Below are 25280 nucleotides of genomic sequence, written 5' to 3'. Positions count from 1 at the left end.
GTGAGGGAGGTGGGGACCACGGGGAGGAGGAGCAATGAATCTGGAGCAGACAGCTCTGTCCCTGGAGGGCGGCCCTGGGCGGGCGGGCTCCGGGCCGAGCGTCACCCCTCTGTAGCGTCCCCGAGGAGGGCCAGCTCACCCCTCTCCCGACCCCCACTCCGGGGTGCGGGCCCCACCCTGCTGTCCATGTAGGCTTCCGTCCAGGTGACGTCGTGGTGGTGGTTGATGACCATGGGGCGGCTGAGCACGTGCAGGTACTCCATCACGTTCTCCTGGGCGTCGGCCAGTGTGGAGATCTGCGTGTAGTAGCCTGGGGGGGGGGTGCGGGCGCGTGGCTGAGGACTGTGGGCCCCCACTCCCCCACTGCCCCCGCCAGCCTGGGCCCCAGGCACCACTCCCCACGAGGTCACCCTCACCCTGCGGGGACAAGAAGGCCTAGCCCTGCCTGGACTTGGGAGAAACCCAAGGGGCCTTCCCAGCTCCAGAGCCGCCCCAGGAGCAGCACGGACTCCACGGGGGTGCAGCACCTCCCCCCCCGCCAGCTTCCCATAGGGCTGCCTTCCAGGGGCGCTCCCTCCCGCACACAGCTCTGTCTCCCAGGTCTGTCTCCGAGCACCCTGCCCCTCCTTCCTCTGACTCCCGTCCTCAGTTGTGGGGAGGGGCTGTCCCCTCCTTGCTGCAGCTGAGGTGGTATTTAGAAGAGTGAACACCTCACAAGGCTTTAATCCTGTGAATTATTCAGCAGGTGTCTGCTCTCCCCGCCCACAACACACTCACTCCAGCTCCAGAGGATGGGGCGGCTTTCGTTCCCAGAGTGTCTCTTGTCTCAGACCCTTTCAACATGCTGTTCCCTCGGCCTGAACACCCTTCCCTGCCTTCTGCGTCTGACTCACTCCCACCATTTCTTTATGTCTCACCTGAGACCCCCTTCCTTCAGGAAGTCCTCCCTGACACCCCACATCAAGGAGGACTCACCCCTCACCCAGCACCCAGCCTGGTCTGCGCCCCCACCCCCTGCAGCGCATTTCAGACAGTACCGTCGTGACGCCTCACTTGGGAGTCTCCCCTGCTGGACCGTCCTGTCCACATGGATTCCCAGGGCCGGGAGAGTCTGCCCACCCACTGTGAGCTCAACACACTCTGCTTAGATCAAGGGGCCCAAGTCAGCGGTGCCAGGTGGGCATCTCTCAGGCTCCGGGGGCAACTACGTCTGTCTCATGTGTCCCACGGGGCCTGGGCAACACCGTCCCACTTGTGCTCAGGAGATGTGCCAGGGGCCTGCCTCACCTTTGTTGTTGCATGCGATCCACTTCAAGCGGTCAGCAAAACTCACTTCCCTCCCAATCAGATAGGTGAAGACTCGGACCTGGGGATGAGGACGGTGGGCTCAGCCGGAGTCCAGGCCACGAGGGGCCTGACCATCCCTAAGTCTGGAGTCGGGTCTTGGGGTTCTGCGACCTCACCCCCTCCCATCAGAGAGGACCCGGGCCCAGGTGCAGCGGGGCTCACAGCCCGCACTCCCGAACTCCTGTCTCCACCAGACTCTGCGCTCTCTCCTGGCCCCTTGCACGGGGCCCCTGGGGTCACTGTGATGTAGGAGTGTCAGCTTGGACCTCACGGGCAGAGTGCGTGGATGGGGCAGCCCGGCCTCCGGGCAGGAGGAGAGCCCTCCCTCGGCCCCCGCCCCGCCCTCCCCGGGGGAGGAACCTTGCGGTCTGGCCAATTGTATTTCTCGAACACGGGCTCGTAGTCCTCCACGGCCCCGTCGGTGATCAGCATGATGGCCTGGTTGCACAGGCTTCCTTGCCTGGCGTCTTGGAACTGTGCGGGGAACGGGGGGCACAGTGCGGTGACCCGCCCACCTGCACCCGGCCTCCCACCACCGTGCTCCCGGCGCCGTCAGGCGCAGTACCTGCTTCAGGATCTGGAAGGCTTCACTGAGGGCTTGGTCCACGACCCCCACACCTTTGACCATCAGCTCATCCACCAGTTGTTTGAAGTGCTGCCGTGGGCGAGAAGCGAGAGGAGGGCCAGCTGGTCCGCGGGCCAGGGAACCTGCACCTTCGGTCCTGCTTTCAGGGGCTGTTGGAGCCATTCGCCCAGAAGAGCAGGGGTGCAGGACCCATCCCTCCACGAGCCCCTAAGTTCACGGCTGGCCCCCGCCACTCATGGTCTCCAGGGCCCCCAGGTTCGGCTGAGAGGGTGCGTGTGACCGGCTGCGAGGCTTTCTGTGCCCCTGCAAGGAGACGCCCACTGGTGCCGAGCTCACCCACCTCCCGGTTGTCTCGATCCGCCTGGACCAGGATCCCTTTAAAACAAGGCTCGACGTAGTGGATGTAGTCATTGTACTGCAGAGGGCAGAGGGCAGAGCACACGGGGTCAGTGTGGAAGGTCAGGGCCCAGGGACAAAGCTCACAGCTCACAGGGGTCAGGGGTGGGGTCACCTGGCACCTAGGTAACGCTCTTGGGGGGCCCTATGATTTTGGTAATTTTTTGAGCAGAGAGAAGGGAGTAGAGGGCACAGCAGGGCCTTAACTCTAAAAATTCTCCCTCAAATCCTGGCCCTGAGCATTTTCCCAGGTGCTGGCTGAGGGCGTCCATCTCCTGGAGCTCAGAGACCAGATGTCCCTGAACCTGCCTCTCCCGTCCTTTTCCATTTGTCCCTGCACTTTGTCACCTGTCTGGGGCGGGTGGGATAGTCCCGAGGGAGAGTTGCTGTGAAAGCAGGACTGGGGTCTGCTGCCCCCCACCCCCAACGTGTCTGAGTTTGGGGAGGGGGAAGAGAGAGGCGCCTCCAGGGGGCATGGGCATGTGGATGGGGCCGAGCTCGGGATCTGCTCAGACGCACCTTCACCTTCCTCAGAGCCCAGACTCAGCGGACAAACTGACTCAGGAAAGTGGATGTGACACATTCCACATTCCATCATTTCAGAATCTTTGGGGACCCCAGGAAGCCCACCCTAGTGGGGCCCAGCCTCAGAGGAGGGAGAGGCGTCCACGGCACGAAGCATCAGCGGCCGCAAGGACAGGCCCTCCTGGTGCGGGAGGAGGAAGGTCTGTCCAGAGTGTTTACCGCGATGATGTTCACGAAGTCATTCTCCCCCAGAGTGTCCAGGATGGTGGAGACCGTGTGCTTGGCGATGGTCAGCCGCAGCCCCTTCATGCTGCCGCTCGTGTCCATCAGGATCACCATGTCCTTGGGGGAGGTGGCCGCCTGGATGTACCTTCAGCAGGAAGGGAGGGACAGCGGACGGTGGGAGAGCCACCGCCAGACCGCCCTGACCCGGTCCCCCACAACCCCGGTTCCGGCTCCGGCCCTGGGGTGCGCGGAGCGCAGGTTGGGGCCCAGTTTTCTCACGTCCCATGGCCGCTCGGCAGTTCTGAAGCTGATTCGGGGGCAACCGTCGGGACTGTGCCCATCGAGTGGGCGTGTCAGGTGGGGGAAAGGTCAAGTTCTGACCCTTGTCCTCCTTGTTCCGGGCCAGCCCGGGTCCCAGGGGCTGGCTGCAGGGAGCGAGGGGGTCGGTTACAGATCTGCAGGGAGGGGAGGGCTGGCCGAGGGTGACGTGGGGCCAGCTCAGGGTCTGGAAGGAGCTGGGGCGGGAAGACACGGGAGGAGTCCTGAGTGGAGGCAGCGCTGGGGAGGCGGGGGTGGACGGGTGCAGCCAGCCACACCTCTCCTCTTGCGTCGGGTTAATGCTACACACTTCTGGCCCTTGGGTGGGCGCGGGGCAGGGACTGGAGGACAACCAGGCAAAACGCAAAGGCTGTGAAGAGAGGCCGGCACTGGGGGCCCCGCTGGGAGCGCTTACCAGCCGCGATTCCGACAGTCGAAGGCAATGACTCCGTTCTCGTCTGGCGTCCACTTGATGCCTGGGGAAACAGAGGCTGCTCCAGAGGCCCGGCTGGGGGCGAACACCCAGGACGGCCAGGACCCCCAGGGCAGGGCTGGCTGCGGACGAGGCAGTGCGCGTGGGACCGGCAGATCACAGCCCGCACACGGAGGCAGCGGGCAAGGGGGCAGGCCGGTACACGGAGCGGCACTCATCTCCCAGCTGACCTGCCCAGGTCCCGAGCTGGGCTAATTTCACAGGTGGGACCCCACCCCCTACGTGGCTCCTGGCGCTCCTGGGAGGCTAAACTTCACAGCAAGTGTGGAAGAGGAAGCTTCGGGGGTGTGACTCTGATTTAACATCACTGCCGTCTAGCAGCGCGAGGACAGAGTGGGACAGGGACAGGGCTCCGAGTTCCAGCCGCCAGCCTCCAGTCAGGATTGGCGGTCAGTGCCGCGTCCCTCCTGTTGGCTGCGGGGAGAGGTGATCTGGCTACAGGACCGTGGGCTCCTTGAGGTCATGGGCTCCTGGGACCCGCAGGGTCTGATAGCAGCTGGTGCCACACAGACGAGGGAGCCACCCACCCGAGGGCGGTGCTGGAGCAGGCTCTGTCCCAGCCATCTGATCCAAAACGCGCCCCCGGCGACGGTAAGACCCTTGTGATTCACAACAGGGTTTCTAGTTGAAAAGACTCTCAGGCGGGTAACAGTGGGTTCTAAACGAGGAGATTAAAAGCAGGGGGCGAGGCTGTATCATGCTGCGTTTGGCAGCGTCATGGAGGCCTGAAGGCTCTTGGCCTCCTGGTCCATGGCCCTAACTTCAGCTGAGATGCAATCTGAGGTGTGGCTGGTCTTGCAAAGGCAGGAGGGGCTGTCAGGGATTGTGCCCCCAGACAAACAAACAGAGCAGAGTCCCAAGGAGAGGTGGGAGCAGCGCCAGCATGGCAGGAGCTCGAGCAGCGGGGCTGTGACGGGGGCCACTGTCCCACCGCAGCTGGTGTCGGAGGTGGGGGATTTGATCCTTAGAACAGCGCCGAGGAGGAGACGCTGACTGTGAGGTTCCTGGCTCTGGACCAGAACCTGCGCGGGGGCCTTGGTGGTCCTGGGCGGGGTGCCCTCAACGCCAGGCAGGGAGCAGTCAGCCCCCTGGAGGGGACACTCTCCTAAGTCAGGCCCCACAAGCACGTTAGAAACAGGCCCGGCGTGTTTCCCCGGGGCCCGCAGGTGCTGGGAGACAGGACATGAGCATAGCCGTTGTGGAAAAGGACCGAGGGACGGCCTCGAGCACGTGGGCTCGACAGAGCCCCAAAGACAGAGCACCTGAAGCTCGGGCTTCTGATATGGTAACCAAAGAGCCACAGGAGTAAAAGGCGAGCCCTCTGTTCCGCTGATGTGTGTACCTGGTTCCCGAGGACAAAAGCGGGAATACAAATCTGCCCAGAGCAGAACCCCTGCGCTCCCAGGTCCCTGGCACACGGTCCTAGGTTGTTCTTGCAGGAAGCAGACCCCCCAGATGGAGACTGCTAACCGCCAGCACCTGGACCCCTGACTGGCTGAAACCAGAAGGTTGATGGTCCTAGAAATTTCACCCTGATGCCAACTAACCTGAGGACTGAGCCCAGGCTGATCGGGCTCCCTGCGGTCCCCTGCCTCTCACTGCCTTGAAAACGCTTTCCTTCCCTGAAGCCCTCGGGGAGCGGACACCCTCTCAACTCCTCTCCCTTGTGCACAAGCTCCCCTTTCAGCAGAAAGCTCTGCTTGCCTCAGAGCCTGTGGGAGCCGCGTTCATCTCTCCGGTCTTGCTGTCCAAGAATCTGGAGAGGGCCTGCAGGCACGAACAAGCAATGCTTGTGCCAAGTGACAGCCAGCACATCTCACTTGTGGGATAAAGACAGGGGCGCGTCAGACGAGGAGGGAGTGGAAGTCAGGGCCCAGGGTGTGAGCGGGGGCTCGAACGTGCTTTTTTGACTGGGAGGAGGGTAAAAATATCACTTAACTGTAACATCGCCTGTTAAACACGCCTGACAGAACAGCAGGGCTAGTGACTAAGGGACAGACACAGGGGAATACGTTCCAAACCGACAGACGAGAAGAGAAGCAAGGGCGGAGGGGGAGACTTATCGGAAAAGGTTAATCACTAAAAAAGACAAAATAAAAAAAAGGAAAAAGGACATAAAGATACAGGGACAAGTAGAAATTTTAACAATAAGGCAAAGGCACATTCAAATGCGTGAAAAAAGCGCATGGAAACGCACCTGGCGTGCCAAGGGTGGGAAGAGACACGGTCAGTTCAGATAAAAGATTAAAAACTACACACTGTGTTCAACGCATACGGCTAGGACAGTGGGGGAGGGCACAGCTCACGCCGTGGAGCGCACGCCTGGAGTGCACGAGGTCCTGGGTTCAACCCCCAGCACCTCCTCCAAAAAATAAATAAATACGTAAACCTAATTACCCCCCCCCCCAAAAGAGCTATGGCCGGAGCAAAACCACACAGAAGACCGGAAGGGACAGGACGGGAAAAATACGTCAGGCAAACCCCAACAAGAGCACACTGGTGTCACTACGAACATCAGACCGAACAGACAGAGTATAAAACGTCACGAGAGCTACCAAGGGCCAAGCAGGCAGAAAATCTGCAGAAATCTGCAGAGAATCTAAACCATACAACTGACAAACTTGACCTGATGACACGAGCAGAATTTTTCTTCCCACAGTTAAAGCACACACATCCTACGGAAGCACACGTGGAATGTTTACAAACTTGCCGACTCACGAGGCTATTAAACTAAATCCCAGCCAGTGTCATGTAATCCATGCCACATGCACCATGTTCTCCGGCTGCAAAGCAACTGAACTGGAAACTCGTAATTAAAAGGTGAGTACAAGATCCCTATTGTACTTGCAAATTAAGAAAACACACTTTTAAAAAACTCGAAAGATCAAAGAAATCACAGGGGAATTTAAAAGTACTTAGAAGCAAACAATAATGAAAACACTACGATGACACCAAAAAACACAAGCAGTAACAGCTGTGTATCAAAGGACACAGCCAACAGTGTCCCTCGGAAGTTGGGGGGGGTACCCACAACACGCAGAGAGCTCGCACCACGCAATGGCCAACGGCCCAATCCGCAAACGGGCAGGCTGCGTGTCCGCACACAAGCTGAGGGTCCTGGAAGCCCTGAGGTGGCAGGAACCCCCCCAGGGGAAGACGCGGGGGGGGGGTGCGGGAGTCGCCCTCAGGCACTAGAAGGGCTGCTGCTCGGAGGAGGGTGGACTCCTTCACCGAGGCTGGTTGTGGGCTTGGACAGCGAGGCAGGAGGTGCTGCCAGTGCGCCCTGGCGGGGCTCTGTGCCGTACAGAGGGAGGTGTGGCACCTCCAGGACCCGCCTGGCTGCTGTCTCAGAGGGCAGGACGGCTAAGACTTCCCGGCCAGGGTGCTGGAACATGAAGCCAGCTGGCAGTGAGACATGGCTGAATTATTGTAGAAGTGAAACCAGGCAGAACCCTTGGGAACTGCGGGAGGCGCTTTTGTCTTCTGTTTACTGGAGACCAGGGGCCTTCCCCAGGCTCTTAGGTTGGCCGCTGACCTGCGACATCGCCTCCCCTGCTGTTGAACACGTGGGTGAGTTTGCCGCATTTCTCCAGCAAGGATGCGGCCTTCTCAAGCTCCAGAATTGTTTTACCCCCCGTCCATCCTCCACGTCTCACAGGACAAGAGCTCGAGGCAGGGCGCTTCCCGGCTGGTTCCCGGGCGTCTGATGGTTTCTTTGTCCGCTCATCAGCTATTCACTGAAAGTGCTAACTGGCCAGCTGTGAACGGGGTGGAAGTGGGGGCAGAGGCGCTTGTGGACGGGAGGGCCCCCCGCTCTCTGGGTCTGCGCGCCAGGGTCCGGCTGCAGTGGCGCCGTGGCCTTATCCCCAGAGAAGGGGCCCAGAGCACCGTGGGGACGCTCCCAGCGTCCTCACCTGGATAGATCCGGAAGAATCCGGTTGCGCTGCCAAAATACTGCCAGGTCAGCGTCGGGTCTCTCTGGAAGTTCTCCACGAAAACGGGGTTCAAGGCTTCAGACATGTAGATCCCGTTCAAGATCTCGGGGTCTAGAGCGAGAGCGCGTAGAAGGAAGCGTGGGGGAAACGGAATCAGGCTCCGCCTACGTGAGCCAGTCCTCAGCTGCTGACCACACGCACGCGGACACGCGCACCCACGCGCACAGGCACATGTGCACACACGCGCACGCGGACATGTGCATGCACACACACTGCGTGCACGGCCTGCAGGGAGGCCCGCACAGCCTCCCCTCCTCTGCTGGCCCCTCCGCCCCGGCCGAGTTTCCTCCCAAACCAGCTCGTGCGGACTGGACCGGACCGGACCGGACCGGACGTCTCCCACCACTCCTGCCCCTCGCCCCGGTCCGGCGGTCCGGCGGCACCTTTGTTGTACACGTTGGTGGGCAGCTGCACGCTGCTGAGCGACGTGTTCACCATCAGGTTGCTGAAGTGCGCGTTGGACTCGAGGACGAACTCGGCGCCCAGCTCCACGTACGCGCCGCTCGCGTCCTTCTCGTTGATGAGAACGGAATTGTAGTAGTTAAACTGCGGGGGGGAGGACGGGGAGGGGGCGGAGTTGCAGTCAAACTGCGGGGGGGGGGGGGGACGGGAGGGGGCGGAGTTGCAGTCAAACTGCGGGGGGGGGACGGGAGGGGGCGGAGTTGCAGTCAAACTGCGGGGGGGGGGGGGACGGGAGGGGGCGGAGTTGCGGTCAAACTGCGGGGTTAGGGGGCGGGCAGAGGAGCAGATGCGGGGCGTCAGACAGGCTGAGCGCGGCCGCACCACTGGAGGGCTCCCCCAAGCATCTGATTCGGAGCAAACGCACTTCCGATAACTGGGGCCACGGTGGAGTCTCCCGGGTTTTGGTGTAAATTGTCTAGATTACACCAAATTGTCTGCTTCCGTCTCCCGAGTCTGGCGTGTGTTGAGGCGGCCAGATTCCGGGAGGGGCGCCTCACCAGCACCACCCCCTCCTGCAGGTGGACCCCCAGAACATGGGTCCCTGCAGGCAAGGCTTCCCTCCTGCAGAGGCAGCCTGCAGCCTGGCTTCCGGCCGGCCCCCAAATCCCTTCTCAAAGACTCAAGAGTGTTTCACAATCAGACCATTGTAGGTTCATACAGACCTGCGAGGGTTAAAAGAGCACAGGGCCTCCTGCCCCGCTCCTCCCACAACCTGCACTGGGGCGGCCCTGGCCCTCGGGCGGCTGGGACAGTGGCTATGATGCCCTCCCAGAGCTGTGGAGGCCGGAGGACTCACCACCAGAGACTCGTTGAATTCGTGGTTCAGGTCCGCCTCCTCTGCAGCCTCCACCAGATTCTGAGGGATGGGAACGTGAAGGGGAGCGTGACCGGGGGAGCAACGCCAGGGGCCCCCCACAGCCAGGTCCACTCCTAGGGCTGCCCCCGCGGGAACTGGGAACAGACCCTCAGACCAGAACCCACGCCTGCATGTTCACAGCAGCGGGAGTCACAGGAGCTTTTCAAAAGGTAAATGCGTTTACTGGGGGCAGGAAGCCGGTCTGAAAAGGCTACACACTGTGTGATTCCAACTACACGACGTCCTGGGAAAGGCACAACTTGGGGACAACGGCAGAAAGCTCAGTGGGTGCCCAGGGTCTGTGGGGAGGGAGGGGCGGACAGGTGGAAAACGGGATATTTCAGGGCAGTGAAACTCCACTGTACCATCTAGAGCGGCAGACAGGTGTCTCTGTACCTTTGTCCACCCCAGGCTGTGCATCACCGGGAGTGAACCCAGGGTCAGCTGTGCACGCTGGTGGCTAAGATGCGGTTCATCATTTGTACAAAGGTACCGCCTGGCGGGGGGTCGATGGTGAGGGAGGCTGTGTTCGTGGGATCGGGGGTAATGGGAACTCTCCCTGCTCTCCTCACAGTTTAGCTGTAAGCCTAAAACTGCTTTAAAAATAGTCTATTAAAATGTGTGTATGTGTATCTGTAGCGATATTCGAGCTGCATATAGTCAGTAGTCAGAGGTGGAAACAACCCAAATGTCCAACAACAGATAAACAGATAAAATGTGGGCTATCCACACAATGGAATATTATTCAGAAATTAAAAGAAATGAAGCGCTGACAGCTGTGAAAACACAGACGAACCCTGAGAACGTGATGTGAAGTGAGACTCCAGATACAAAAGGTCAAACTGGACGATTCTCTTTACATGAACTCTCCAGAACAGGAGAGTCCGTTGGCAGAAAGAAAGCGGCCTAGTGGTCCCCAGGAGCTGGGGTGTGGGGCTCTCAGTGGGTTCGAGTTTCACGGGGTTTCCGTTTGGGGCGATGAAAAGTGCAGAACCAGACAGGGATGGCAGCCGCACAACGCCGTGAATATACTTAATATCACTGACCTGAACACTTTAAAACGCTTTAAAATGGTAACTTTTCTGTGTATTTACCACAAATTAAAAAAAAAAAAAAAAAGGCCAGAGCGTAAGGGAAGAAAGAAAGTTAATGAAACACGGATGGTGGAAAGGCGCCTCACGCTCACGGGCTGGAAGGATATCGTTGAAATGTCCATCTACCCAGAGTGGCCTCCACATTCAGTGCAGTCCCTACCCAAGCCCCGAGGTCATTCTTTGCAGAAATAGAAAAAACAGTCCTAACATTTACATGGAACCTCAGAAGACCCTGAATAGTCAAAGCATCTCGGGCAAGAAGAACAGAGCTGGAGGCATCACACTCTGTCACTACGCTGCAGTCATCAAAACGGTTGGTCCTGGCACAAAAACAGACACTTAGACGAACGGAACAGAATACGGAGCCCAGAAATGAACCCCTGCATCTACGGCCAACTGACTCTGAGGGTACTAAGTATACACGATGGTGAGAAAATGCCTCTTCAATAAGCGGTGTTGGGGAAACCGGGTCTCCACCTGCCGACGAATGAGAAGAGACCCTCATCTCCCATCACATGAAAATCAGCTTAAAGTGGACTAACGCCTTCAGTGTGGGACCCAAATCCGTGAAATCACGAGAAGAAAACACAGGGGCAAGTCTTCTCGACACTGGTTTCTCGTTTGGGGAACAAAACACACAGGCCCCAACAGCAAAAACAGCAGTGGGTCTGCATCCAACTAAAAAGCATCTGCACAGCGAGGGAGCAACAGAGCGACAAGACAGGCCACAGAACGGGAGAGCATGCCTGCGGACCATGCACCTGGCAAGAGAGTAATATCTAAAAGGTACAGGAAACTCCTACAGCTCAATAGCAGAAACCAAATAATCCAATTTTAAAGTGGTCAAGGGTTGCGAACAGACATTTCTGCGAAGCCATACAAATGACCAACAGGTAGAGGGACAGGTGCTCAGCTTCACAGATCGTCAGGCACATGCAAGTCAGAACCACAGTGAGGCCCACCTCTCACCTGTCAGAACGGGCAAGAGAAGAGATGACAAGCGCTGGCGAGGGTGTGGAGAACAGGGAGCCCCCGGGCACCATTGGTGGGAACGTGAATTGGTGCAGCCACTATGGAAAACAGTCTGGGGGCTCCTCAAAAATTAAGACCAGAACTGCCATATGACCCAGCAATGCCACTCTGGGGTGTACATCCAAAGGACGTTAAACAGGATCTCAAAGAGACACCCGCACCCCATGTTCCTCGACGCGTTACTCACAACAGCTGAGGTGTGGAAACGGCTTAAGTGTTCGCGGACAGTTGACTGAATAAAGAAAATGTGCAAAATGTATGATGGAATATTATTCAGCCTTAAAAAAGGAATTGCTTCTTTGCAACAACCCAGATGAAACTGGAAAACATTATGCAGGTGAAACCAGCCTGATGCAGGAAGACAAATGTTGCAGAACGTCACTCACACGTGGAATCCAGTCAGACCACAGCAACTCACAGGAGGATGGAGGTCGCGGGGGCGGGGGCGGGGTGGGAAGCGGGGAGAGACTGGTCTGGGGAACAGCTTCAGTTACGCAGATGAAGAAATTGTGGAGAACTGACGCACAGCCTGCGACCGAGGTGACAGTGTTGCACGGCGTCCTCGACCTTTGCTAAGGGGTGTGCTCCCCACTCCTCTGGCACAAAAAGAAAGCAAGCCTGGGGGGCGGTGGAAGGAGGGGAAATAGTCACTGTGAGGTGATGGACGCAGAGACTGGCTGGGCTGGGTGCGTATTGCACAATGTACACGAATGTCGGATGATCAGGTTTTACCCCTTAAATACACGCAACTTTTGATTGTCAGTTATACCTCAGTAAACCTGGGGGTGGCGGGACAAAGGAGACCAAGCTCCCCTCTCAGCTTTGTCGGGGGAACCACTCCACCCTCCGGGGCTCTGTTTATCCACCTGTGAACTGGCCTCCCTACCCCACCCCCAACTCTGAGGATATGATGGAGAAGTTCCACTTGGCAAAGATTAGTTTGGCACCGCTTTGTGAGAAATTTCCCCACGGGCCCCCCACAGACAGGCCCGGGGCTATGGGCCGTGGGCCCCAGCAGGGAGCTGGGGTTCATGCTGGGGGAGGGACTGCAGAACAAAGGCCCACTTGGTTGGTTTTCCGCGTTGAGCCCACAGGAAGGACACGGCCCCCCGGGGCCCAGAGCCCTGGCCTCTGGAGGTGTCCCAAGACTGCTTGTGCTCTGGCCCCAGGAGGGCCAGCCCTGAAGGGGTGCGTCCCGGTGCCCCAGTGTCTGCGCTCTGCCCAGAGCGGCAGATGGAAGGGGGCAGGCATCCCCGCTGGGCAGAGCTCTGTGTGGGTCAGCATCCCCCTGCTGTGGGCAACCCTCAGGTATCTCCTCACTGGTTCCTGATGCTAAGAGCCCCTGCCCTAAGCCTGGAGAACAAAGGCTGCAAATTGTAACTGGTGGAAAAGAAAGCCCCAGCACCCATGACACTGGGTTCCTCCCAGACGCCGAGTTTTATTGGGAGAGACAGGCAGGCTCACTGGCCCTCAGTGCTGCCCCGGCCTCCCCTGCACCTCCCCCATCCCTACCCCACCTCCTCTCTTCTGGTTCTCCTGGCCCCCCAAAAGGACAGCGCTGGTCTGGGGTGGCCGGATTCCTGTCTGGGTGGAGACAGGGACCTGCCTCTCCAGCCACACTGTACCTGCTGGCTTACACCAGCCAGGCCCCCCAGGTGTCAGGGCGGGCACCTCATGCCAGGGAATCCCGTCCCTCCCAGGCCACGCCAGGGGGATGTGCAGTGACGAAATCCCCTGGGCTGGGCCACCATCACTGCAGCACCTGGGTGCCTTGAAGGACCAGTCCATGTGGCAGGAGGGGAGGGGGTGTTGAGGAGGAGGGGGAGGGGTGGAGGAGGAGGGAGGGGGGAGGAGGGAGGGGGGAGGAGGGGGGAAGGAGGCCTGCTCTCACCCTGCTGCCTGCCTGCCACCCATCCGCCCGCCACCCACTCAGCGGTGACTCCAGAGTCCTCTTCCACCCGCTCTGCCCCATCCCTGAACCTGAGGTCATGATGCAGAGTCCTTAACACTGTGGGTCACACCTACAGCCCCCGACGTTGCTCCCCAAGGCAGGGCGCACGCTCCAGCCCTCCCCTCTCTCCCCCTGCCCCGGCACCTCTTCTTTACAGGGTCTGTGGCTCAGGGATGACCGGGCAGGGGAGCGTGGTGTGGGGGGAGGGTTCAGGGAGCATGCCCAGGCCTCCGGGGCGAGGACCCCAGCGCACAGCCTGAGCACCTTGACGGCCTCCACCTTCCTGCGGAGCATGGTCTCCATGTCCTCCGAGAACTTCCTCACCAGCTCCAAGCCATCCACCTCCTTGATCTTCAGACTGGGCTCCACGTCCTTGTATTTCTGTTCAGGGGACATGACGCACCTGTCGTCCTGGGACTCGGGCCCTATGCGGGTGCCTCCCTCCCTCCCCACACGACCCCCCAGACAACAGGAGATGCCGCTCGTCAGCTCATCAGATGTCCTCTGGTTCACAGCCTTCAGAGGGCGGGCGCTGAGGCCAGAGATGTCGTGAATTCCACCGAGGTCACACTGCCAACGCCCAGGGCCTGGGGCTCCATGTGCTGCCCCCCACCCCGCCCCCGGGGCCGCTCTCAGGGGCCGTGAAGCTTGAGCTTGTCTCTCCCTGACTCCTGTGGCATCTGTGCCCCTCACATTCTCAGAGGGGCAGGTGTGGACACTTTCCCACCTCGGCTGGGGGGCTGGGGCAGGTGCCCTCTGGGGCCACAGAGGCGCTCTCTCACCACGAGCCCTGAGTGCCATCTGGCCGTGAGTGACCCGGTTCCCAAAACTGTAAGATGCGCCGTGCGTACGGCTTTTACCCGCCAAAGCCACATAATTGTGGCCCCAGCCCCCTCCTGGATCGGAGGGCGCAAAGAAGAAAGTTGGAGCAGGTGTGGGGGGGGCAGGCGGGGCTGGCATGGCCACCACGGCCCCGGGGCCAAGACAGCGGGCACCCAGCCTGGGGAGGGGACCAGCATGGCTAGAAAAGCCTGAGGCTCTCTTCCAGGTGCAGTTAGAACACGGCGCCAGCAGCCGTGCAGGGAATCAGACGGGGAAAAGGGCTCTGGACCCGGAGGGCAGTGAGGGGACAGCAGAGCCATCCTCAGTGCTGGCCTGGGAGCCGTAATGTCAGGGGGCCGGGAGGTGGCTGTAACTGGAGGGAGGACAGGGGATTGTCAGTCTGTGCACAGAGCAGTTCATTAATAAGGGGGCAGAGCCCAGCTTCCGGCCCAGGGGCGAGGCGGGGCCTCGGTGGTTCTCCAGCGCCTGGGGGCTCCCGCTTCCAGTATCAGGCCTGTGTGGGGTCTGCCCCCCCGCCCCGCTCCGCTTTATTCTCCCCCCACCCCCCACAGTCTCTTGCCCTCTAATTGCATCTTGGCGTCGGCTTCCCAGCACCTGAGCTGAGGCTGCTCTCGGTCGCCCCAGGACCGTGCCGCCCCCACCGACGTGCTCTGTGCTGGGCCTCAGTTCCCTGTCTGAAACGGGGACTGGACTGGGCAATCCCCGAGAGCCCCCACAGCAGGCACACGCCGCCCAACAGAGCCCCTGGCCGACGGCCCTACCGCCCCAGAGGCGCTGACCTTCTGCAGCAGAAGAGAGCCCGAGTATTTGGTGACAGTGTCATACAGGTCCGCACCGAAGGCGTCTGCCCACAGCTTCACTCTGCCGGACAGATGGTGGGAGTACACGTGTGCACACATGCACACACACATGCATGTAGGAAGCAAGTGTCTCCCCGCAGAGTGCACCCACTGATGCGCACACACACACACACACACACACACACGCAGACATACAACACAGACACACACATATACACGGACGCCGTGCACACGTGCACACACACAATCTCACACACACTGACGTACACCCAGGAAACACACAAGCAGCTACCGTCCCTCCCAGGCAGGGTGGGACCCAGAGGGCGGGCACAGCTGCAGCAGCTTGACGACCAGTCCCCCCGTGGCCCTGTGCAGGGTCACCGTGGGCCGAGGACTCCCTGCAGGAGCGCGAGGCAAGGGGGCAGAGGGGACGGCTCTGAGCCGCGTCTGCGAGGCCAGGGAGGGCAGGTGGGCAGGTGGGCAGCTGTGCAGAGAGACCCGTCCCCAGAAGTGCGAGACCCCGCCCTCTTGGGGGTGCGCAGGCCCCTGTCTGAACCTCTCCAGATGGAGCAAAAGGAGCTTGACCCCAGCATCCGCTCACCCCTCACCCAGTGATTACGGAAGCCCTACTGTGTGCCAGGACTGAGCAGACTGGAGCCCTGGATTTCGGTGCAGAGGTCTGGAAGAGAATGCTGGGTGGAGTCCCGAAGAGCACAGAGGAGTCAGACTGTAACAGGGAAGAACCAGTCCCACTGCACTGGGTGTTTCTTGTACTTTAACCTTTGTATCTATTTCTTTTGCTACAAGTTAAGAATGCTGCTTATGGCCCGAAATAGACAGGAGGGCCCATTCTCCAGGCTCTGGCCTTGATGAGTGTAACACTTCTCCATTCACATAGAGATCAAGAAGTTGCAGAACAGAGAATGACACTTGTCTTGCTGGAGGTTTATGGGAACGCCATGGCCTGACCTACACGCACAGCTGCAAGAACACAGGGTTCCAACACCAAGACGTTTGCACCAACCAACCACACCCCTCCCCTTTTTTAGTATAAAAGGAGCCTGAGTTCTGACTCTGGGAAGATGGTTCTCTGGGTCACTAGTCCACCATCTTCTCGAACTGCTGGCTTTCCCAATAAAGTTGCTAGTCCTTGCCCCAACACCTCATCTCCCGATTTACTGGCCTGTCATGCGGTGAGCAGTGTGAGCTTGGGCTCGGTGACAAAATGACTTCTGGGTCTCGAGCTTGGGTGGTTGGGCTGATGGTGGTGTTACTGAATAAAATTAAGAATATCAAGACGACCAGAGGAACAGGTTGGGGAGGGTGGAATTTGATGTGTGCAGCTTGGGAGACGTAAGGTGAGGTCCCCGCCACAGGGCTGCCAGGTGCCATTGGGCAGGTTGCAAACTGCCCAGCACTAGAAGGCACCAGTCACATTGCGTCTTGAGAGACACACACGTGAATCTAAAATCTCCCGTGATGTTCGGGAAGAGCTGTCCGTGGCAATGGCGTGTGGGTCTAGCAGGGAGAGGCACCGCTACGTGGGTGGGAGCTGAAATTCTGAGGGCAGGTGGGCCCACAGGGAGGGTGTTTTGCACGAGGTCTGTGAATGGACGGCAAACCCCAGGGACACCAGCCATCCCGGGGCAGACAGAGGGAACGGGGCATCTGGGGAAGACAGGGTTAACGTAGGCGCCACGCAAAGCAGACCGGGGAGAGAATTGCAATTCAGAGTAGGGAGAGGCTGATGCCCAGAACAGGAGTGCCGGGGAGGCACACAGCCAGGGATGTGTGCCAGGTTGGGCCAGGAGCTCTCTGGGGACTCGACGGGAACAGATCTGGAGGGCAGGAGATGCTGGGTAGGCGGTGGAGGCCGAGCGCTGAGAGGGAGGGGAAGGCGTGGGGAGATGCAGGTCTGGGAGGAGGACTGGGAAGGATTCAGCAGGAGGGCTGGTCAGGGGCCCGGCGGGGGCCTGGCTCCAAGGCCGTGGGCACGTGGGCCTCCACCGGGGCCGACGCTCGGGGCCCCTGTGCAGCTGGTCCCCTCTGCGCAGACCTGGCCTCCGGCCATCTTCACGCTCTGGGAGCTCGCCTCCTACTATTAGTTGGCGTGTGCTCGGGTGAAGGTGACTCTCAACACCTCCCTCCATGACAGTTTTCACGCTGGCAGTCGGTGTGGAGGGGAGGCACTGGCCAGGCCAACTCGAGTTCAGTCCAGTGCTGCCATGTACTGGGGCGGCCACCTGACCTCTCTGGGCTGGTTTCCCACCTCACTGTGTGGCTGCGCGGTCACCAGCGCAGCCCCAGCAGCGCCAGGCATGTAAAAAGCAGGGGTGGGACCACTTGATGGAGAGAAGCCACTCAAACCTCGTGCTCGGCACAGCTCCTCACAGACCCCTGGCGTCTGGGGGGCTCAGGGTCCCCCTCCTGTTAAGGCGCAAGGTGACAGAGGCCTGACTCCCCTGCCTGGCTCAGGCGTGCTGAGCAGGGAGCCCCTCTGGCCCAGGGTGCTCTGCCCTGACACAGACCGCAGATTTCCTTAGTGGAACCACCAGAGAGGCACACAGTCATTTAAATTTATACTGAAGTGTGAATGACTGATAGCAGGCAGGAAGTAGGGCTGGGGCCTGGAAGGGGAGCGGAGACACCCCCCAGCGCAGCTCCATCTGCTCCTGGGTGCAGGAGCCGTTGGTCGGTTTAGAACCGTTCTACCCTTTCAGAATCTCAGACAGGAACTTCCTACCAAATTCTTGGGGGAGCCGCAGTGGTCCCTTGGAGCCAGCACAGTTCCCACTCCAGCCGCCTACTCACCCCGCGGGTGCTGGGGCCCATGCCCACCCTGTCCCGGGAGTGTGGCCCATGATTGGTTCTGAGGCCATCAGGTGTCTGGGAGGGGCGGGTGGGGCTCCGAAAGGGCAGAGATTTGGGGAAGAGAAGAGGCTGGTGAAGAAAAGGTCTCACGGCAAGTAAGGGTGAGCGGGCAGGAAAGCCCCAGGGCAGGCTGGGGGCAGGGGAGGCAGAAGACTGGGGCGGGGGAGGAGAGGGGCTCGTGGGCAGGGCTGCCCTTGAAGCTTACGTTTCCAGAGGAATCTGGGCCTGGCCCCGCGTCGGGGGCAGGGACGCGCTGCACAGGAGGAACAGGAGGACCGCTGTCTTCTGCAGGGAGGCCCAGGCCACTGGCCACTGGCGGGAGGACGTCCTGCTGGGGGGCTGGGGGCTGGGGTCCAGGTGGACGCTGGGGGGTTCGGGCATGCTGCCCCAGCTGGGGTCGGGCCGCGGGGAGGAAGGCGCAGCCTCAGTCCAGGAGCTCCGTCCACCCAGACCCTTGGCACGTCCCCAGGCCTTCTGCCTCCCGGGTCCTGGCAAGCCTGGGGTCCTCGGCTTCCAGTGGGTCCTGGCAGCAACACCTGGTGGGGCGGGGCTTTGCTCTCAGCCCTGCAGAGAGGTCGCCCCACCTGAGCAGCAGGCTTCCAGGAGAGGGGCTGATGGGGAAGTTGTGACAAAATGAGCCGGTTAATCCACTGGCCTCTTCTCTAATCCCCGCCTGACGGCAGGAGGAGGGGCAGGCGACCTCAGTGGGATTACCCTGATTTCAGAAGGCAGGGCTGGCTCGCTCCGCTAGGGTCACAGCACACCCCCCTGCTTTAAAGGGGCAGACCTGCCCCTGGAGAGCACCCTTCCAGGCCCAAGTGGAGGACAGCAAAGTGACCCCGGCCCCGGATGCAGGCCCAGTGCCCTGCTTACCATGAGCGGGCACGTACCCTCCCTTAAACCTCAAGAGCGATCCTGGGGACCGAGGTCGTCATCCCAGATTGCATGGGGAGGCTAGGGGATGGGTGGGGCGGGAGGGCTCTGCCCTGGCTCCTGTGTCCAGGCTGCTGCCTTTGGCCAGGTCAGAGGTAACGCCTACACCTGTGGCCCCCACGTCCCCACATCTCACCTGCTCCGGTTCTAGGCTGGAAACCCATTTTCTGGGAAGTTGGTGAGGCTCCAGGAACCCCCCCCACCCCTGCACAGAATGTGTCCCTAATACGCATGAAAGGAAGGCAGTTCCACCAGTGCTGGTTGAGGCCCTGGCCTCTCTCCATTTCAGCTTCTCCTCTAGCTTCCCCCTAGCCAGGCGACGTCGGAGGTGCTGTGGGCATTCGGGGGTCCAGCTAGGAGGAAGTCGAGTGGGCAGACACTGAGTTTGGCCTGTGCAGCCCACAGTCCCTTCCGAGCCCGGTGCAGGACACCTCCTGGGAACGCTGACTCCGCAGCGACGCGGGCCCTGCACCAGGACCCCCAGGAGCAGCATGGCCGTCCCACAGCGCCCCCGCTGGCAGTGTGCAGGAAGAGAGGGCAGAACAACAAAATAACCCATGAACAATCAATAATCATCCTCAGCAAAATATTGGCAAACAGAATCCAGAAACACATAGAAAAGACCAGACACCACGACTCATCCCAGGATGGAAGGATGGTTCAACGTATGCAAATCAACTGACGAGATCCACCACATCCATGAAAGGCAGGACAAAAATCGCATGATCGCCTCGATAAATGCAGAAAAACAATGCATAATCAGAATAGGAAAGAGTTGCATTTAAGCCAAGTTGAGGACCAGCCCGGAAGCCCGCTCCGCACGTTGCCCTGCCATTGTATATCTTGTCAGAATAAAGAACACTAAACAAGCCAGGGAGACATTTCTTCAGGTTGAAAGGGAAAAACAAAGAAGAACAGCTCAGCACACACACCGTGAGTCAGCGTGGCCTCGGCACCTGGGACGGGGTTCTCGTCAAAGGAGGACCGGCGCTGCGTCCTGGGAAGGCAGGCATTTAATCTCTGTTTTTAACACAGACACTCTTTACTTCTGGTACCAACCTTTATTTTTTTTTTTTAATAATTAAAGCAGACGCACAGTGTATGTCTGAGGGGCTGCTTTAGCCAGAGTCGAATCCGGGTTGACTCTTGCATAAGCCAGAATGGCTTCCCTATAACTCAGCAGGTGAACATCGTTATCACCAGCCTGGGGAGGATTCTTCCAAACGTCAGACAAAGCTGCTGGCAGGAGGCGTGGTTCTCGCCTGGCCGGGCCGGACAGCAATCCTGCTAGGAAGCAGCCGATGTTGAATGTCCATAATTATAAACAAGCCACACGCTGTCGTCCCTCCCGACGTGATTGCACAGGACAGAATCTGATCAAAAGTCTCGTGTCTGTGGGGCCAGACTGGTGGCGGTACAACGTGAGGCCACAGTCCACGCCTTCATGTGTCCTGGTGCCTCTGGTTCTGACAGAACCTGCTGGTTCCAGCCAAACAGCCCGCCAGGCTGCCACCGACACAGAAGTGCCTGGAGAAGCAGGTGTTCAGTGACGGAACGCCTGTGCGTGTCCAGCGGGGAGTCCCTGTCGCCGGTCAAGGGTCTGCCCCGTGGCAGAGACCTCTATGGGCCCCTGTGCTCTTCCAGGGGATGCCGGGTTCTGATGAATTCTGCATCTTTTTTGGGATTAAGAATCACACCAAATTTATAAAAGGACCACAGAGGCGTGCTGGTCAATTAATAAACAGAAAGAACGTGTGATTTTTCTAGGTTTTGTGATTCTGAGGGTATTCATCAACTTCTTGAAATTTGTCGTTGGAGTGACTCTTCAGTTCTAAATAAACGTTCGCTTTTATTCTGACCTCTGGACTCGTCCGCATTCTGCCTGTCACGGAAGACCACTCCCACGCCACGGGAGCCCCCGACCCCAGGGCCGGCCCCTCCACGGTCGAGGGCCCGCTCACCGCCGCCGCCGCCAACTCGGATGTGCAGGGCCTGGTTGCAGCCAGAAAGCTCTGTCCACGTCTCACTGCTCATTTCACAGACACGGTGGCGGCCTGGGCGCCCCAGCCTCTCAGACCCGCTTGGGAAGCCCTCAAAGTCCTCGCAGAGAAACACGCTGGTCTCAGGGTGGCGGGTGAGGGCGAGGCACTGCCCCAGCCGCGCAGGGACAGACACCTCACCAGCGGCTCGAAAACGCGTCTCACTAGTACGCGTGGCCACTTGCCAACCCCAGCGCGTCAGCCCTGACCCTGGCAGCACCCTGTGAGCCCCCAGGGATGGTGGGGGGGTGCGGGGCCGCAGGGGAGGCAGAGGGCTTCAGCGCTGACTCCTTCAGAAGAAGGGTCTCGTAGCAGGAGTGAGTGAAGGGAGGGACCAGAGCGAAAGTGCAGGGGATCATCACGCGGGGAGCCCAGGGCTCAGCCCCCAGCGGTCAGCCAGGAAGGCACCTCGCTCACTCCGGGAGGGAGGCAGCTTACGTGCGGCTCTGTTCTTAAGGACCAGGAGGGAGAGTGTTCCAGCTTTCCCTCGGTCAGTCTCTTATTTCAGTCGGGACCTGGGAGAGCGGGTGGGGTGTAGTTTGAGTCCAAAGACCAGCAGGCTGGAGGCCCAGGAGAGCCCCAGTGTTTCAGTTCAAGTCTGAAGGAAGGAAAAGTGATGCCCCAGCTGGAAGGCTGTCTGGCAGGAGTTCCCTCCCACTCAGAGGAGGCATCAGGCTTTGTGCCCCTGAGGCCCTCAACTGATGGGACGAGGCCCACCCACAGAGGAGCGCAATCTGCTGTGCTCAGGTCTGACCATTTAAATCTTAATCTCATCCAGAGACAGAAATGATGTTTGACCAAACATCTGGGCTGTCAGGCCGATACATGGACTTGACCATCACACCCCTCCAGACTCCAGCAGTAACCGCCTCCCTCCCGCGACTGGGAAGCAGGGTACAGCTCAGCTGCTCCTCAGCGCAGGGTTACTGTTTCCTCTACATCCATACTTTCAAAAAGAAACTTTCTGCCACTTATCCTGTTATGAGTGAGCGTCCCACCTACTTCCTGCAGGGCCTCCAACAGCTGGTCTCCCAATTCTGCACCTGCCCCCTTCAGTCTAATCTTAACACAGCAACTGAGGGTCCTTTCACAATGCAAGTCAGACCACGTCACTCTGCTCGGAAACCCCAGTGGCTGGCCGTCTTGCTGAGAGTAAAAGCCAAAGTTTCCAGCCCAGCCCGGGCCCATCACCCCATCACCCCATCACGAGGGGCTCGTCTGCCTCCCTGCCCCCTCCTACCAGCTGCCCTCACTCCCGGGCCCGCAGCACTCCACCTGGGGGCCCGCCCGCCTGCTGTCCCGTCCGTGCTCGGCTTTCCCGCCTGCCAGTGTGGCTGGCTCCCCCATTGATGTCAGGGTCTGTCTGCCGGAAGGCGTGGCACATGTGAACAGACTTGGGAAAAGTTTAATAAAGGGGCTACTTACAGAAGCGTGGGAGGGCCCTGGGGAAACCGCAGGCACTGCAGTCTCTGGGCCAGAAACGGCGGAACCAAGTCCCGGGCCCGAGAGCCTGGACGGAGCGTCTGTCCCGCAGGCACAGGGCCCGGGATGCAACCAGCTGGTGGTGACCCACCCGGAGTCGCTGCAGAAGCCCACACCCTGCTCCCTGTCCTGCCCCCACGGGCTCCTGCTGCTGCTCCCCTGCCCCCCCGCCCCCCCCCCCCCCCGTTAGAGCCACTGAGCTGGAGAGAAGGAACCCCTGCTCCCAGCCCAGCAGCCCACCTCCTGGGCAGGGGAAGATGCACACGCCCCTCGCTCTGCAAAGCTGGGAGACCGCCCACAGGCCCTCTGGCTCTCTGCTCCAGCAACTGGAAGGACTGACAGGTGGAAGGAATCCCGGCTCCAGGCTGAATTCTACAACAAGGTAGAAGGCGGGCTCTGTCCCTGCTGGCTTCTGACGACCTCCCCCACCTGCCCCAGGGCACAGCAAGGAACCGAGGAGGCAACGCAGGGCGGGTCCGCGGGGCAGGTCCTGCAAAAGGTTAGGCGACCCCATCAGGGATGTCACAACGTGCTCTTCAGCAATTGAACCCTTTCTTCCAAAGAAGCTTTTGCAGAAGTCAAAGAAAGCTATTCCAGTGGCCACCCCATCCTCACAGCGTTGTGACAACTCTTTCTCGCCAGCTCGGTCCAGTCCATCAGCAAAACCTGCCTACTCTGCCTTAGGAGAACCTCCAGAACTGCCCGCCCCAAGCTCCCAGCCCATGGCCGCCCCCCACCCCCTTTTCCCCTGGGCAGCGGCTGTGTTCTCCCCACCGCTCACGCCTTCTGTTTGGTGTCCAGGCTCCACCACCAGGCCCGACTTCTGCCTGAAAGTCCAGGCCCACCAGAGCCGGGGGGTGGAGGTAACCGGCTAATCAGAGGCTGGCCAAGCAGGTGGCGCCGCCTAGAGAGGCCCCTTGGGGATCTTCTGGGTCTATAACTACCTCGAAGGCAGCTGCCAGAGGAAGTGTATGTGTGTTTGGGAGGACAGGGCAGTGGGGGATCCTGAGCAGGAAGTGGCAGCAGCCCAGGGGCCCCGGGGTGCTGGGGGCTCGGTAGTAAAGGACTTAACAAGTCTCCTCTCTGCATCCCCCTCAAGCTCACGTTCACGGCCCCGCGAGTGGGCTCGAGTGGCAGCTCGGGGGGGGGGGTGTCTCCGGGAGGAGCTGGGCAGGGGCCAGCATGGGTCCCTGCCCTGCCTGTGCCTGCAGGTGGGACTCCAGGCAGAGGCTCCCCACCGGCCCCAGCTCCTCCACGGGCTGGAGGCCTCGGGCTCGGCTGGGGTGACATCCTGGCAGGCTGCCCTGAGCCCCTGTCCCACTGTGCTGGCCTAGCACCTGAGGAGTCCCAGATCCTCCCGTGAGGGGCCATCCCAGTGACCACGGCCAGGGACAGACCAAGCAGCCCTGAGAACGGGGGCCACTGCGCTGGATTTAACAGGAAGGACCCTTCTGTACTCAGCCTGTGATTACCCTTTCAGGTAGGATAAACGTTTTCCTTGCAGTCTTATTTATATGAGTAATCTGTTTAACAAACTTTACAGACAGTAAGAGCTCGGGCTCTGGGTCTGAATGAGAAGGAAAAGCCGGGCCGGGCCTACTCGTAAATCTCAGCGTAACAAGTGCCGGATCACTGATCTGAGATCTGCTGGGCTGACTCGTAAATCTAAGTTAGTAAGTGTCGGTTTGCTGATTCCCTGCTCGTGTTTTTTGCTAGCCAGCTGGATTTTCAGAGACACATATCTGGCCTTGAAATGTTGGTTTGCTGCCTCCCTGCCTCCACTTTTGTGATAATGATGTTGCTAAAGCTGTTCCATGCCTATTGGCCGAATACCCCCAGCTTGTAATTAACCCTATAAAACCTCATGCGCACGTCTTGGAGGTGCTCAGAGCTTCGGAGCAGAAGCCCCTCTGAGCCCGCCGGCGTAATACACCTGAGTGTTCCAACCCTCCGAGTGGTGCTTGTTTCTTGGCTGGCCTGTCGTTTCCGTAACATGAACTCTAGCACCGTTGCTTCCTTATCCTGCCATCCAGGGCACCCCGCTTTTCCTATCTGTGCAATAGGGACAACACCCTGTGTCAGGCAGGAAGGGATTCAGTGCAAGTGACAGGAAGCCCAGCTGACAAGTGAGGACTTGTCAGCACAGAGCCAGGAGCCCGAGCCGGCGGTCGGTGGTCAGGCTGTGTTTCTCGAGGTGCAGGTGCTCCCTCTCTCCATCCCTCCCTCCTTAGCACGCTGCATTCATCCTCGTGCCTGTTGCCTCATTGGCACAAAACAGCTGCTGCCCTTCCAGACATCACGTCTGAGTTCAAGGCAGGCAAAAGGAGAAGGGCCTTGCCAGACTCTTCTGTTCTTTTTTTTAGCAGGAAGGCCAATGTTTCCCCCAGAATCTCACTGGCGCCTTCTGCTGGCAGACTTAAGCTCTGACCTACCGGCCAGAAGTGAGCCACACAGGCACCAAGAGCTGCAAGGTAGCTGGAGAGATGAGAGCGGGGCAGTCCCACCTGGTCTAACGAGTCACAGCGTGTTGCTCGGGGCTAGGCGTTGTTCCCAAGAAGGAGCAGGAGACTGGGGACTAGTGAGCAGCGTGTCTGCCTCATGCCCTCGAGTAGTGGACAAGATTCTGCACAAGCTCTCAGCACCTTATGCAAAATTTGAATGCGTGGACCTGGCACTCAGAAAAGTCCCTATTATTATTTACATTATTATTTACATGTAAGTTCTCTTCCTGCGCAAGGATTGATGGGTAACCCTTCCTCCCAGGACATCTTCGGGGAGGAGGCAGGCACCTCTTCAGGGGCGAAACCACAGGAGCACCAAGAAGGGCAGGGAGGAGGAGGCCTCCAGCGCGGGGCCCAGGGCCCGGGAGCCTGGGAGTTGGTGCCTGGCCTTAGCGGTCTGGTGCCCTGGAACGAGCCGCACCTGGCTGGGGTCAGAGGACCTGGTCTCCGTCTGCCCCTGCCCTGACACTAGTCACCTGCAGGACCAGGCCTTTGACCTCTTAATTTTGTCACCTCCATACAATAACACAT

The 25280-nt window shown here is 59.7% G+C and overlaps 1 protein-coding gene across 1 annotated transcript in view; it reads right to left on the bottom strand.

The window, feature by feature from the left end:
* CACNA2D4 (calcium voltage-gated channel auxiliary subunit alpha2delta 4) overlaps window positions 1-22411 on the bottom strand; it is an 80546-nt gene extending 58135 nt beyond the window's left edge. Inside the window, exons 1-13 of the mRNA XM_074357604.1 lie at window positions 18000-22411; window positions 14903-14984; window positions 13545-13661; window positions 9144-9203; window positions 8269-8431; window positions 7805-7936; window positions 3813-3873; window positions 3074-3224; window positions 2274-2348; window positions 1913-2002; window positions 1708-1821; window positions 1288-1366; window positions 177-310 (exon numbers count right to left, since the gene is read on the bottom strand). Coding sequence (XP_074213705.1) covers window positions 177-310; window positions 1288-1366; window positions 1708-1821; window positions 1913-2002; window positions 2274-2348; window positions 3074-3224; window positions 3813-3873; window positions 7805-7936; window positions 8269-8431; window positions 9144-9203; window positions 13545-13661; window positions 14903-14984; window positions 18000-18175 — 1434 coding nt within the window. The 5' untranslated portion in view covers window positions 18176-22411. The remainder of the gene's footprint in view (window positions 1-176; window positions 311-1287; window positions 1367-1707; window positions 1822-1912; window positions 2003-2273; window positions 2349-3073; window positions 3225-3812; window positions 3874-7804; window positions 7937-8268; window positions 8432-9143; window positions 9204-13544; window positions 13662-14902; window positions 14985-17999) is intronic.
* Window positions 22412-25280: the final 2869 nt, after the last annotated feature.

Source organism: Camelus bactrianus, chromosome 34, assembly GCF_048773025.1.
Source record: "Camelus bactrianus isolate YW-2024 breed Bactrian camel chromosome 34, ASM4877302v1, whole genome shotgun sequence".
Classification (NCBI taxonomy): Eukaryota; Metazoa; Chordata; class Mammalia; order Artiodactyla; family Camelidae; genus Camelus; species Camelus bactrianus.
This window is presented reverse-complemented; position numbering and strand designations above follow the sequence as displayed.